This window comes from Lissotriton helveticus, chromosome 3_1 (assembly GCF_964261635.1).
Source record: "Lissotriton helveticus chromosome 3_1, aLisHel1.1, whole genome shotgun sequence".
In the NCBI taxonomy this organism is placed as follows: domain Eukaryota; kingdom Metazoa; phylum Chordata; class Amphibia; order Caudata; family Salamandridae; genus Lissotriton; species Lissotriton helveticus.
Window position 1 is genome coordinate 333,114,569 of NC_136061.1, and position 12,459 is coordinate 333,127,027.

Below are 12,459 nucleotides of genomic sequence, written 5' to 3' on the forward strand. Positions count from 1 at the left end.
CCCAGCAGACACGGAAGCGGAAGCGTTGTGTCGACAAAAGCCTTCGAGGTAACGGCTCGGGGCTTGTCAATCAGGACCTTGAGTGAGAACGGGACGGAGCCCTTGCCTGCTCAGTCGGAGTGGATTTCCAGGTACATTGTTTTACTTGAGCAGAACGAAGTCTGCTTTTCCGCACTTCTAGAGACTGTTTTCTGCATCCAGTTACGTTCGCGAGTCCCCGCATCTATAAGACGGGCGGCTTCGCTATTTTTGAGTGGCGTTTGTGAGACCCGCGCAGGAGCGCGTTGTCGTCTCCGTCACTGGTGCTCTTCATGGGACATTACCTTTAGTGAATCCTGGCGTGCCGGTACCGGTACGTGCTGCACGAAGAGACTCCTTGCTGATTTTGTTTGTTCTTTGTTTATTATTCCTTGCTGATTTTGTCTACGTTAAGAAACCCTTGCTGATTTTGTACTGCCGCCATTTGTCCGGCTGCTCCTGAGGAGGCTATTGTTTCCACTCGGATAACTGCTGTTTCGTGGTTTATTTTCCTGAGGGTTTTTCAGGCGCTCCAGTCCACCACATCAGTTAGTAATTACCCTTATAGAGATGTTATGTTTCTTTGATGCCTGTGCAGTGCTGGGTTTCTAATTGATGGTTCTTGTTCTTTCCTTACCTGCAGTAAACCACCGGGGGTTCTTAGAGACCGGCGAGAGAGTGGGTGGACGGCATACTGACATTCCTTCAGAAGCCCCTCTGGACAACCTTTATTATTTTATCCACTTCCCTTTTCCCCGGGAGGCATATATACATAGTTGTGTTACCCTTACACTGTGTGTTGTGCGTTCTGGAGAGGAGGGGGGATATTCATCTATCCATCGTTCCTGCTGACATCTCTCAGAGGTTAGTGGTATATCACCATTGACGTCGTGACAGATTGACAAGCCCACGAAATTCGTCGGCCTGAGCGATGGATACGAATACTGTGTTGGCTTCCTTGTTGGAGAGTTTATCTGCTCTCCAGCAGGAGGTACATGCCACATGACAGGAGAACGTGGATCTCCGAACGGAAGTGAGTTCACTTAGACGTGAGGTGGCTGGCATCGCTCGGAAAGGGAGGAGTTATATCAGAGAGGGAACGCTTCCCCCCCCCTACTCAAAACCCGGATGGGGCGTCTATAGGGGGTGGGTTCTTTGCTTCTCAACCCTCTAATCCCACTCCTTTAGGTCCCGGTCCCACTGTCCATGTCCTTCAAAATCCAGGTATACCATTAGCGCCTCCTGAGCGATTCTATGGGGACACCAAGAAGTTTGAAACATTTTTAAATCAGTGTAGGCTCCATTTCCTCTGTAAACCAACCGTTTTCGTGGATGATGCATCAAAAACATCGTTCATGATGTCATACATGGGGGGCAATGCTGCCAGTTGGACTATACCATTGATGGAAAGGAATGACCCAGTGCTACACAACTTCCAGGATTTTTGTAGTGAGATGAGGAAGTTGTTTGATGGGAAAACACACATGCTGTCTCTAGACCGTGAACTGATGACTCTTCGTCAAGGATCACAGGATTTGTTGACATATATCACCACCTTTTAATCGGCTAATAGTGGAAACAGAATGGCCCCCTGAGAAGAGAACCTCTTTGTTTTATCAAGGATTACGTGGGGAGTTAAAAGACGTGCTCTCCCAAGTTGTACAATTACCCAAGACATGTGATGAAATGATAGATCTTGCTGTTCAGCTTGACCACAGAGTGCAAGATAGAAAAGGTGATAAGAATAGAGGGGAAATACGTTCATATTTTCCGAAGTCTCGCCCTCCTCCAGAGGATTATTCCAAACCTGGGATGGGAGTAGAACCCATGCAAATCGGAGGGGTTAGGGGTCCTTTGACTCCTGAAGAAAGAGAGAAAAGACGCCTACAAAAGCTGTGTCACTATTGTGGGAAAAGTGGCCATTTCATCAGAGAATGTCGGGCTCGAGGAAAAACGTCAAATCCTAGTATGGGTCCCCGGAAACAAGTCGCCGTAACACAGGAGTCGGAAAACTGAAGAGCCCAAGTACGGACGGGGTCTCCGTCTTGGGTTTGGAAGAAGAGGAAAGGATCCCATTATACCTTGCAAATACCATGCAACCTTCAGTGGCTCATATGAACATTACCATTTCTTTGAGAATAACTGAGGATAATTCGCTTACAGTGTCTGCCTTATTGGATTCAGGGGCCACAGGGAATTTTATTGATCAACAGTATGCCTGGAGGATGGGCATTCCTTATGAGAAGAAAAAAATCCCTGAAATGGTGAAAGCCATGGATGGAAAGGCACTGACCTCTGGGCCTGTTCGATTTCACACAGTACCCCTTGTAATGTACGTAGGTGCGAAGCATCAGGAGATCATACAATTCGACATCATTGACGCTCCCCAGTTCCGCCTGATCCTCGGCATGCCCTGGTTGACCTTACATGATCCAGTTGTGAAATGGGCTGCACGCTCGGTGTCTTTGACATCCCAGTACTGTCGAGAACATTGCTGCCCTCCGGAGGTATCCGGTGAAATCACTGAAACACAGGCTACTCTTCTTGCCCAGGGATGCATAGAAGGAAGGTACTGCTGTGCTACCTCTCTTCCAGGAGAGTACTCGAATTATCAAGATGTCTTCGACAAAAGGAAAGCAACACAGCTACCACCACACAGACCCTATGATTGTCGTATAGATCTTGTTCCGGGGGCGGATATACCCTGCAGTCGAGTGTATGCCCTCACTGAGCCTGAAACGCGTTACTTGAAGACATATTTGGAGGAACACCTTGCTTCGGGGTTTATTCGCCATTCTACCTCCCCGGCTTCTTCTCCACTCTTCTTCATATCAAAAAAAGACTGTGATGAACTCCGAACGTGTATAGACTATAGGTCTATCAACAAAGTGACCATAAAAAATAGATACCCGTTGCCCCTCATACCCGTCCTCTTGGACCAGCTTCGAGGGGCACAGGTGTTTACCAAATTGGACCTCCGTGGTGCTTATCACTTGGTACGAGTGAAGCCAGGTGATGAATGGAAAACTGCCTTTCGTACGAAGTTTGGTTTATTCGAGTACCAAGTGATGCCTTTTGGGCTATGCAACGCCCCTGCCGCTTTTCAGTACTTCATGGATGAAGTATTAAGAGGACTATTGGAAACAATCTGCATCGTATATATCGATGATATTTTGGTCTATTCTCGTAACATCTCAGAACACATTTGCCATGTGAAAACAGTACTGGATCGCCTTCGTGTCCATTCCCTGTTCGCCAAGCTGGACAAGTGCCTCTTTCATGTTAGCGAGGTGGCTTTCTTGGGATATGTCATTAACGCCCAGGGGTTCCAAATGGACATGAGCAAAGTAGAAGCGATAACCCAGTGGGCAGCCCCTATTCATGTTAAATCTGTACAGAGTTTCCTTGGGTTTGCTAATTATTACAGACGGTTTATCAAAGATTTCTCTCGCATTATCACTCCAATATCCAGACTGCTGAGAAAGAATGTACCCTTTGAGTGGACTCCAGAAGCAGATCAAGCATTTGAAACGTTAAAAAGGCGATTCACTCAAGCTCCTATCCTGCGGCATCCGGATCCCAATCTGCCGTTTGTGGTTGAAACGGACGCCTCACAGTATGCATTGGGTGGGGTGTTGTCCCAGCGACATCCAGACACGGGACAATTACATCCGGTGGCCTTTTATTCCAGCAAACTTACACCATGTGAGGTGAATTATTCTATCACAGACAAAGAACTGCTGGCCATTAAACGGGCATGTGAGGAATGGATGCATCACTTGTTAGGGGCTCTACATACAGTCGAGATGTATACGGATCATCGGAATCTGTTATTTCTGAAAACTGCAAGAGCACTGACGCCCAGGCAGCTAAGGTGGTCGCTCTTTTTCTCGGACTATGATTTTATCATTAAATATAGACCTGGACCCCAGAATGGTAAAGCAGACGCTCTATCCCGTAGGGTCGACCTCACAGGACCCCCTCAGGATGACGATACAGTGCCTCCTACCATCCTTTCTCCCTCGGCTTTTCCGGAATCGACGCTGGCTTTTGTGATATCACATGACTTCTTGGAAGATCTTAAAGTAGCTGTGTCTGGAATTGATGGCGCTTCATGGATACAGGAAGATCCGGCACATAGAAGCTCCAAGGATGATCTGCTGTACCATTATCACGCTTTATACGTTCCCTTGAGTACACTCCAGGAACAGATCATGCCTTGGTGTCATGATTCTACGTTGGGAGGTCATCTGGGAGAATACAAGACCATCGCCAATATTGAACGATCCTTTTGGTGGCCCTCGCTGCGAAAAGATGTCAAAGACTATGTACAGAAATGTGCTGTTTGTGCTCAGAGTAAATCCAGCCATTCCAGACCTGTGGGGTTGCTACGCCCCATCCCAATTCCTCCTTCTCCTTGGCATACTGTATCGATGGATTTTATAGTTGAATTGCCCCCTTGTGAGACCTATACCACGATTCTAGTCTTGATTGATCATTTGACGAAAATGGGTCATTTCATTCCCCTGAAAAAGCTGCCTACCTCTTCCGAATTGGCCTTGGTGTTTCTCCAGCATGTAGTGAGAGCTCATGGTATACCTAGAGTCCTAATCACTGACAGGGGATCTCAATTTACCTCTCGCTTTTGGAAAGCTCTCTGTCAGGCATTGCATATTGAAGCTCGGTTATCGACCAGTTTCCATCCCCAGACAGATGGTAAAACCGAGCGGCTTAACCAGTCCCTGGAACAATACTTACGTTGCTTCACACTGCAGAACTCGGGTGACTGGTTCCCTCTGGTATGGATGGCGGAATTCGCCTACAATAACGCAGAACACTCCACATTAGGGTGCTCACCTTTCTTTTGTTCATATGGGTTCCATCCGGATATGCTCCCCTTTGAATGGCCAGTCACCTCCACTCACCCTTCCATTCAGGAGCATCATGCTCACCTCAGGGCTGTATTGATTGACGCTAGAAGCCAATTGGCTCTATCTCAAGCAGCCCAAAAACAATGTGCAGATCGGAAGCGGGTCCCTGAACCCGAGTACAAGGTTGGGGATAAGGTTTGGTTATCAACTAAGAACCTGCGTCTGAAAGGGAGGGGTAAGTTGGCGCCTAGGTACATAGGGCCCTATGGTATTGAGGGGCTGGTTAACCCTGTGGCGGTCCGTTTGTCTCTCCCCCGTTCTTGGCGTCTCCACCCTGTGTTTCATGTGTCTCTGCTTCGTCCCTGTCGGGTGGGTATGCGTCTTCCTTCGCGTCCTGGCCCCGTTGAGGTGGACGGTGATGAGGAGTACGAGGTGGAGGAGATTCTAGATTCCTGTTTGACCCGTGGGAGGTTGCAGTACCTTGTAGCGTGGAAAGGGTATGGGGTGGAGGATAGGACCTGGGAACCTTCCGCCAACGTGCATTGTCCCTTGTTGGTGGAACGGTTTCATGTAGCAAATCCTGGCAAGCCTGGTCGACCGCCGGGACGTCGGTCCTCGAGAGGGGGCTCTGTAGCGCTTGCCAGGGGTGCTAGGTTCAGAAAGGGACAAACAGTGTTGGTCAGACGATGTGGTAACCGCATATCGCCACTGGAGGGAGCCTGGCGGTTGCGGAAGTACATTCCCCAGAGGCCCAGCAGACACGGAAGCGGAAGCGTTGTGTCGACAAAAGCCTTCCGAGGTAACGGCTCGGGGCTTGTCAATCAGGACCTTGAGTGAGAACGGGACGGAGCCCTTGCCTGCTCAGTCGGAGTGGATTTCCAGGTACATTGTTTGCCTTGAGCAGAACGAAGTCTGCTTTTCCGCACTTCTAGAGACTGTTTTCTGCATCCAGTTACGTTCGCGAGTCCCCGCATCTATAAGACGGGCGGCTTCGCTATTTTTGAGTGGCGTTTGTGAGACCCGCGCAGGAGCGCGTTGTCGTCTCCGTCACTGGTGTTCTTCATGGGACATTACCTTTAGTGAATCCTGGCGTGCCGGTACCGGTACGTGCTGCACGAAGAGACTCCTTGCTGATTTTGTTTGTTCTTTGTTTATTATTCCTTGCTGATTTTGTCTACGTTAAGAAACCCTTGCTGATTTTGTACTGCCGCCATTTGTCCGGCTGCTCCTGAGGAGGCTATTGTTTCCACTCGGATAACTGCTGTTTCGTGGTTTATTTTCCTGAGGGTTTTTCAGGCGCTCCAGTCCACCACATCAGTTAGTAATTACCCTTATAGAGATGTTATGTTTCTTTGATGCCTGTGCAGTGCTGGGTTTCTAACTGATGGTTCTTGTTCTTTCCTTACCTGCAGTAAACCACCGGGGGTTCTTAGAGACCGGCGAGAGAGTGGGTGGACGGCATACTGACATTCCTTCAGAAGCCCCTCTGGACAACCTTTATTATTTTATCCACTTCCCTTTTCCCCGGGAGGCATATATACATAGTTGTGTTACCCTTACACTGTGTGTTGTGCGTTCTGGAGAGGAGGGGGGATATTCATCTATCCATCGTTCCTGCTGACATCTCTCAGAGGTTAGTGGTATATCACCATTGACGTCGTGACACCCACTATGTATTAGTGTTATTTACTATGATTTCTTTGCTGAAGTATTGTGTGCTTTGTGCCGATTTCCATGTAGGAGATACTGTAACATAGTAGATAGTGTTATATAATAAATACATATTTTTATAAGTACATTGTGTGGTTCTTTTTTATTTAATCTATACTTTAATATTGCATTCTGGTAAAACAAGCTACTTCACACTCCTTCAAGACTAAGCCTGAAGGCTGCTGTCTCCACATCTACCACTTGGATAGCTTTCTAAGGTTGTCTGAGACCTCCTAAATCACCATAAGGGTTGTCTGGACTTGTGCATGGTGCCCACTTACATTAGTGGACAGCATATAACAGGCCGGCTTCTCACAAGTGTGTTGTCATCCTATGATACAGAACTCTTTTCTACTAAAACTGATAGCTGGCTGAAGTGAAAACCTCCATTGATGTATTCAAAAACTGATAACAGAGCAGAAAACTGGATGCTTCCATTAGCACACAAACACTCACCTTCCACATGATGATGACAATCAGGGCCAGCAGCAGCAGGCCACCAGCTGTGCTACCTATGATTAGTGGCAGGGTGATAAATACGCGGTCTTTCAACAGGATCACTGTGATCTACAAAGATAGAAGTTTCTTTTATTCATAGAAAATTTAAAATTACATATATATAGTTAAAAAAATCTTCAATTGTTAACTAGGCCTGGGCGGTGAACTCCGCTCCATTGGTGGAGTTTGCCTAGTTTTCCGCACTCCGCGGAGCATGAGGAGTTCGCAGAGTGGAGCTTATTTCCTCTCTCGCGCTCTCCAACCTCAAGTTGGCAAGATAAGAAAATCCATCTCCTGGTGAGATTTCTCAACGCGAGTGGTCTTGCAACCGCTCACATTGAGAAACTTTCCGTTTGCGTTGAGAAAGCTGCGGCTCAAGTTGAAATCTACCTAAGTGGTAGAAAAGAAGCAGTGCCCTCTTGCACTGTGCATGGTACCTTTCACACTTATTTTGCAGCGTGGGACAAATACCCAGCACTGAAAATCAATGTGAACGGCATAACCAAGTGCACTCTGTCGCTTGCGGAAGTTCGCATACCACAGCTGAGTTTTTTGGTCACTTTGCTGATTTCCGAATAGCAAAACTTTATGAACTCCGCCCAAGCCTATTATTAACTTAGTGGCCACACTGAGGTACTCTGGCAATTGATACAGAATTGTGCCATTCTAGTATGCAAATTGTGATTCCTTAAATGCAATGTAAAGCACAGAAAAAGTGTAATTTGGGCGTAAGGAACTGCAAATTACCACCAACTTCCAGTTGGTGGTAATTTGCGATTTCTTTGAAAAATGCACTTTTTTGCATTTTTCAAAGTGCCTTGTGGCTCACAAACATGCCCTTTGGGCATGCATGTGCGCCACATGTACACACATGCACATTTCAGGGGTGCAACAAAGTGTCCTTTTGACACCCAGGCACCCTTGAAATTGCATTCTCAATTTTTGATTCTCTAATTGAGAATCGCAAATTGAGAATGTCTTCCCATTCATTCCTATGGGCCTTAAGGCCCATAGGAATGAATGGGGAGAAATTCCTCAATTGCAAATCGCAATTTGCGATTCGTAATTAAGGAATATGTAGGATTCGCAAAATTATTTTCAAGTCCTACATACATAGCGTTTTGCGATTCTCAAAAAGCGATTCGCAAAAAATCGCTATTTGAGAATCGCTAAAGAACATTGTGATACACATGGCCCCAAATTTGAGTTACTTATTTAACTTTGTAGAGCGTGATGTATCATCCAAAAGCCATCCAAGCACTGGAGTAGGTGTGCAGTGTAGGAAAAGGCCCTTTTTTTATAGTCAACCTACATTTCCCCCCAGTACTGATGGTTATGACTCTGAAAGTGCCTGCTGTCCAGACCCCAGGGTTCTCTTCCTAAAAATGATGCAAGTAAATTTGTAACCCTAATTGGCAAGGACGTTAACTCCTTTATAAGTCCCTGGTAAGTGGTACTAAGGTTATCCAGAGAATGGGTGTTAAAGGGGTCACCAGGGCATGGAGCTCTGTTTGTGCCACCCTGCTTGACCCAAGTAAACAGATAACAGCAGGCCTGCCACTGCAGACAGCAGGAACAGTGCAAACTGCTCTAATTCGAATTCGCCCTCACCATAATTGGCAAGGCCAAAGCAAATATCTTTGATTCAACTTGATTCCCATGTCAAGTTTGATGTGACATACACACAGGTGGCTATCTTATAGGTTACCCACCTGGTGCCCCCAGCCTTTCCTGTGCCCTGGCTGACAGCCTGCAGCTGCCGCTGACCTAGACAGCAATCTGACCCCCTGCCAGGAGATGTGAACACTACCAGGTATCAGAAAGAAAGGCCTGTCTGGGAAGGAGGTGAAACCTCCCTCCCTTACAGAATGGCTAGTGAAGTGAGCTAGTGAGCATACACCATCTCTGATATGCAATCAGACTGCCTCCCAAAAGAGGAAAAAGCCCTCACCCTACCTCCAGGCACATTAGCACCCGAGCAGCCAGAAAATTAGATAGGAGGTGTACACCCTCAGAAAGCTAGCCACAACCCTAGGGTTTGCTACCTAGTATGTACAGCTAAAGAAGATTTCTGCCATTTTTAGAAGTGGCAGAATAAAGGGTTCTGGAAAGCAAAGTTTACACCCCCACACCCCAGGTTGTGGTCACTTCAGGGGCGAATTAGCCACAGTGACCTGTAGCCCATTGGCTACTTGCACCCACATTCCTAACACCCCTAAATATACCCCACCCTTAGCACCAGAACCTCAACCCTAGCACCAGAACCTCAGATCTGATTCAATTAGTAACAAAGGACTAAGTCAAAACCTAAGTCTGTACTGCCAGGACCTGCTCAAAACAAAGGTGCGATACTCCGCACCTGTGGCAACCACCCAGCAACAGCATGACTGTGACTACCGCATGGCCAAAGACTGGTTCCCCCAGACAAAGGGACCCCTTTGAGAGCCAAAGTTAACTCCAGACCTCCCTTGGGCTAACTGCATGAGTCTCCTGCAATCCCCAGTTAAAGCACGCTACAGGAACCAAAGAATTGCTGTTCATCAGGCCCTCTGAAGGATCATTCGAATGTAGATGGCTCAGTACATTGTGGGAAGTGTAGTCTTAACCACCAGAAAGTTTCAGGTGGCTACCGTTTTCTCCCAGAGCTCCGCATGCCTTAATATCTTCATGCTGACCTTACTGGTGCTAAGACTTGTTGGTGGCCAGTCAGGCTACCTCCATCTTTGCTCGATGCTGTAACTCAAGGGAACTTCATAGCACCTTCGACCAACCACCTCCGTTGCCCTGTTGTTTACTTTTTACATCTATTTCCTCACCAACACTGTGTAAGTGGTAAAACCAGCTTTCTCTCGCACAACAGCACCAAGGACAGCCAGGCCAACTCTGTAACCGGGCCTCTCATGCCAGGTAAAATTAAGCGGAATACCATGGCTTGGTCCTAGTAACTGCATCACCTTAACCTTCAGTGGGTTCCACGCAACTCAACCTGCAAGTGACTGAATGTTACTAGTGCTTTTTACCATTGACCACAAAGTTCATGTTCTGCAATATATTCAAGTGTTTTAATTTTCCTTCTAAAATCCATAACTCCGTTTATACTCATCCGATTATGTTCATTTTGGTGTCTTAATTTATAGAAAAATCTGCTTTGTTTTTATAAGTTAGGTTCAGATTTCATTCGAATCGTGTCAATTAATAGTCATCCATGTTGGTACTCTAAAATGCTTAACACATTCCGCTAGGAAAGCCTGACTGCTGTGTGCCACTCTATCAATCATGAGCTAGGGATTTATTAGTGTGAGTAGAAAGAACCTATTTTAGGGGCATTGTGAGAGTATTACATAGTGAAGTCTAACCAGACTCCCTGTATAATATCCCACGTTCCTACATGTAGGTCACCTGCTGGGGTTAGTTGAAGAGCCAGGTCTACAGCCTCTTGTGGCATTCAAGAAGCAAGGAGGAGCGCTTGATGTGTGGAGGGAGGTTGTCTGATGGTTTGGATGCAGTGTAGGAGCAGGCTAGGCCACATGTTCTGCTTTTGCGGATACATGGGGTGTGTGCAAGGGAGAGAGAGGCTGAGCATAGGAGTCTGGGGGAATGGTAGAAATGTAGGCAGCAGTTGAGGTATGCTGGTCCTATGTTGTGCTGTGCTTTGTAAACATGAGTGGAGCATCTGTTCATCGGCAGCCAGTGGAGTTCTCTGAAGTGTGGGCTTATTTGTGTGCGACATTAGAGGTCCAGGATGAGTCTTGCTGTTGCTTTCTGGATGGTCTGAAGTCGGAGGAAGAGGTGGTTGGAGATTCCGGCATAGAGTGCGTTGCCGTAGTCTAATCTTTTCGTGGCCAGGGCTTGAGTGACGGTACGCCTGGTGTTCATGGGGATCCATTTGAAGATTTTTCTGAAAAGGCGTAGTATGTGGAAGCAGGGGAATCTGCTTTGACTTGTGAGGCCATGTTGAGTTTGTCGTCTACGATGATTCCCAGGTTTCTTGTGTGGTTAGAGGGTATAAGTGTTGGTCCAAGCTCTGATGGTCACCAGGTGGAGTCCCATGGGGCATTCTTGTTCTCAAAAATCAGCCCTTCCCTCTTTTCCAAGTTGAGTTCCAGGCAGTTGGTTTTTATCCATTCTTCTACGCAGATCATGCGTTTAGTGAAGTTGGATCTAGTCGTGGATGACTTGGACATTGAGAGGATGAGGTAGGTGTCATTGGCATAGAAAATAATAGAGATGCCATGAAATCTGATGGCATTGGTGAGTGCTGTGATCTAAATGCTGAATAGGGTAGGGCTGAGCAATGTTCCTTTTGGGACTGTGAAATTCACATCCTTGGGATCTGATGTCTAGGGTGGAAGTCGTTGGATGCAATAGTGCTGATGCACTTTCAGATGCAAGACTAAGGTATGACTCAACCTGTATTAACCAGCATTTCAGACGTGACCGTGATTATCTCTCCTAATCTTTCAGTGACATGTGAACAATCGGCAACCAGCTCTATCAGCCTATCTGAACCAGATTTTCAACATGATTGACCCTCAGGCACTTACCCACCCCTGCTGGCATTGTACAGGTTTCCCTGCCATGTGATGACTCTTCCTCAGTTCTGCCAGCCTGTCAAAAATGATGTTGACATGTGATAGACCCCGGTAAAATGCTGCTCAGCTTTCAGAGGTACCTTCAGTCAGGCTTTCAGCCAGCAGTCCATTTCCTCTTGCGACTTCTTATTTTGCTGTTTTACTTCATAACTATGAGCGCCCACCTTTCAGCAAGTGACCTGCTGCTTGCCTATAAGCCAGAACTGGTTGTGGGTTTAACATTTCAATGGGTCCATTAGGCAGATGAGTGACTGATAGTTTCCCAAGAACCAAAGACATTGCAGAGGAAGGTTCGGGTGAGACAGTCATCCAATAAAGCAGAATTCGTTTTAGCAAAACAGGTCATACAAATGTTGGCTTGACAAACACAAGGAGTATTAAAAGTATACACACATGGCAGCTGGAGAGATGTGATTCCTTATGAACACATTCAAAATAAACAGAGAGATAAAGGTCCGAACCAGGTCAATGACTGCTGGCTATCAAAATCAGGTATGCAGATGTTCTACCAGTTCAATGGAACACTGACTAGGAAACTGATTCACTTGCCATTTTTGTGATTTAGTGAGGTCACAGCATTACACCTCAATAAACGTTCCTCGCCACTGTGACTGAGGGAGCAGACATAAAGTGAACGCGGTGCAGAGGTTTGCTGACTTTTTATGGATTAACATATTACAATTGACCAAAAAATCAAATGTGCCCCACTTGTCATTTTTATCCAGCATAAAAGATAAAAAGGATGGAGAAAGCTATCAAAACCTGCAATC

The 12,459-nt window shown here is 46.6% G+C and overlaps 1 protein-coding gene across 2 annotated transcripts in view; it reads right to left on the reverse strand.

Moving 5' to 3' along the window:
* ITGAE (integrin subunit alpha E) overlaps window positions 1-12,459 on the reverse strand; it is an 844,898-nt gene that overhangs the window by 24,110 nt on the left and 808,329 nt on the right. For both annotated transcript variants that reach the window (XM_078679953.1, XM_078679952.1), the window contains one exon: window positions 7,056-7,166. In XM_078679953.1, the coding sequence (XP_078536079.1) occupies window positions 7,056-7,166 (111 nt within the window). The remainder of the gene's footprint in view (window positions 1-7,055; window positions 7,167-12,459) is intronic.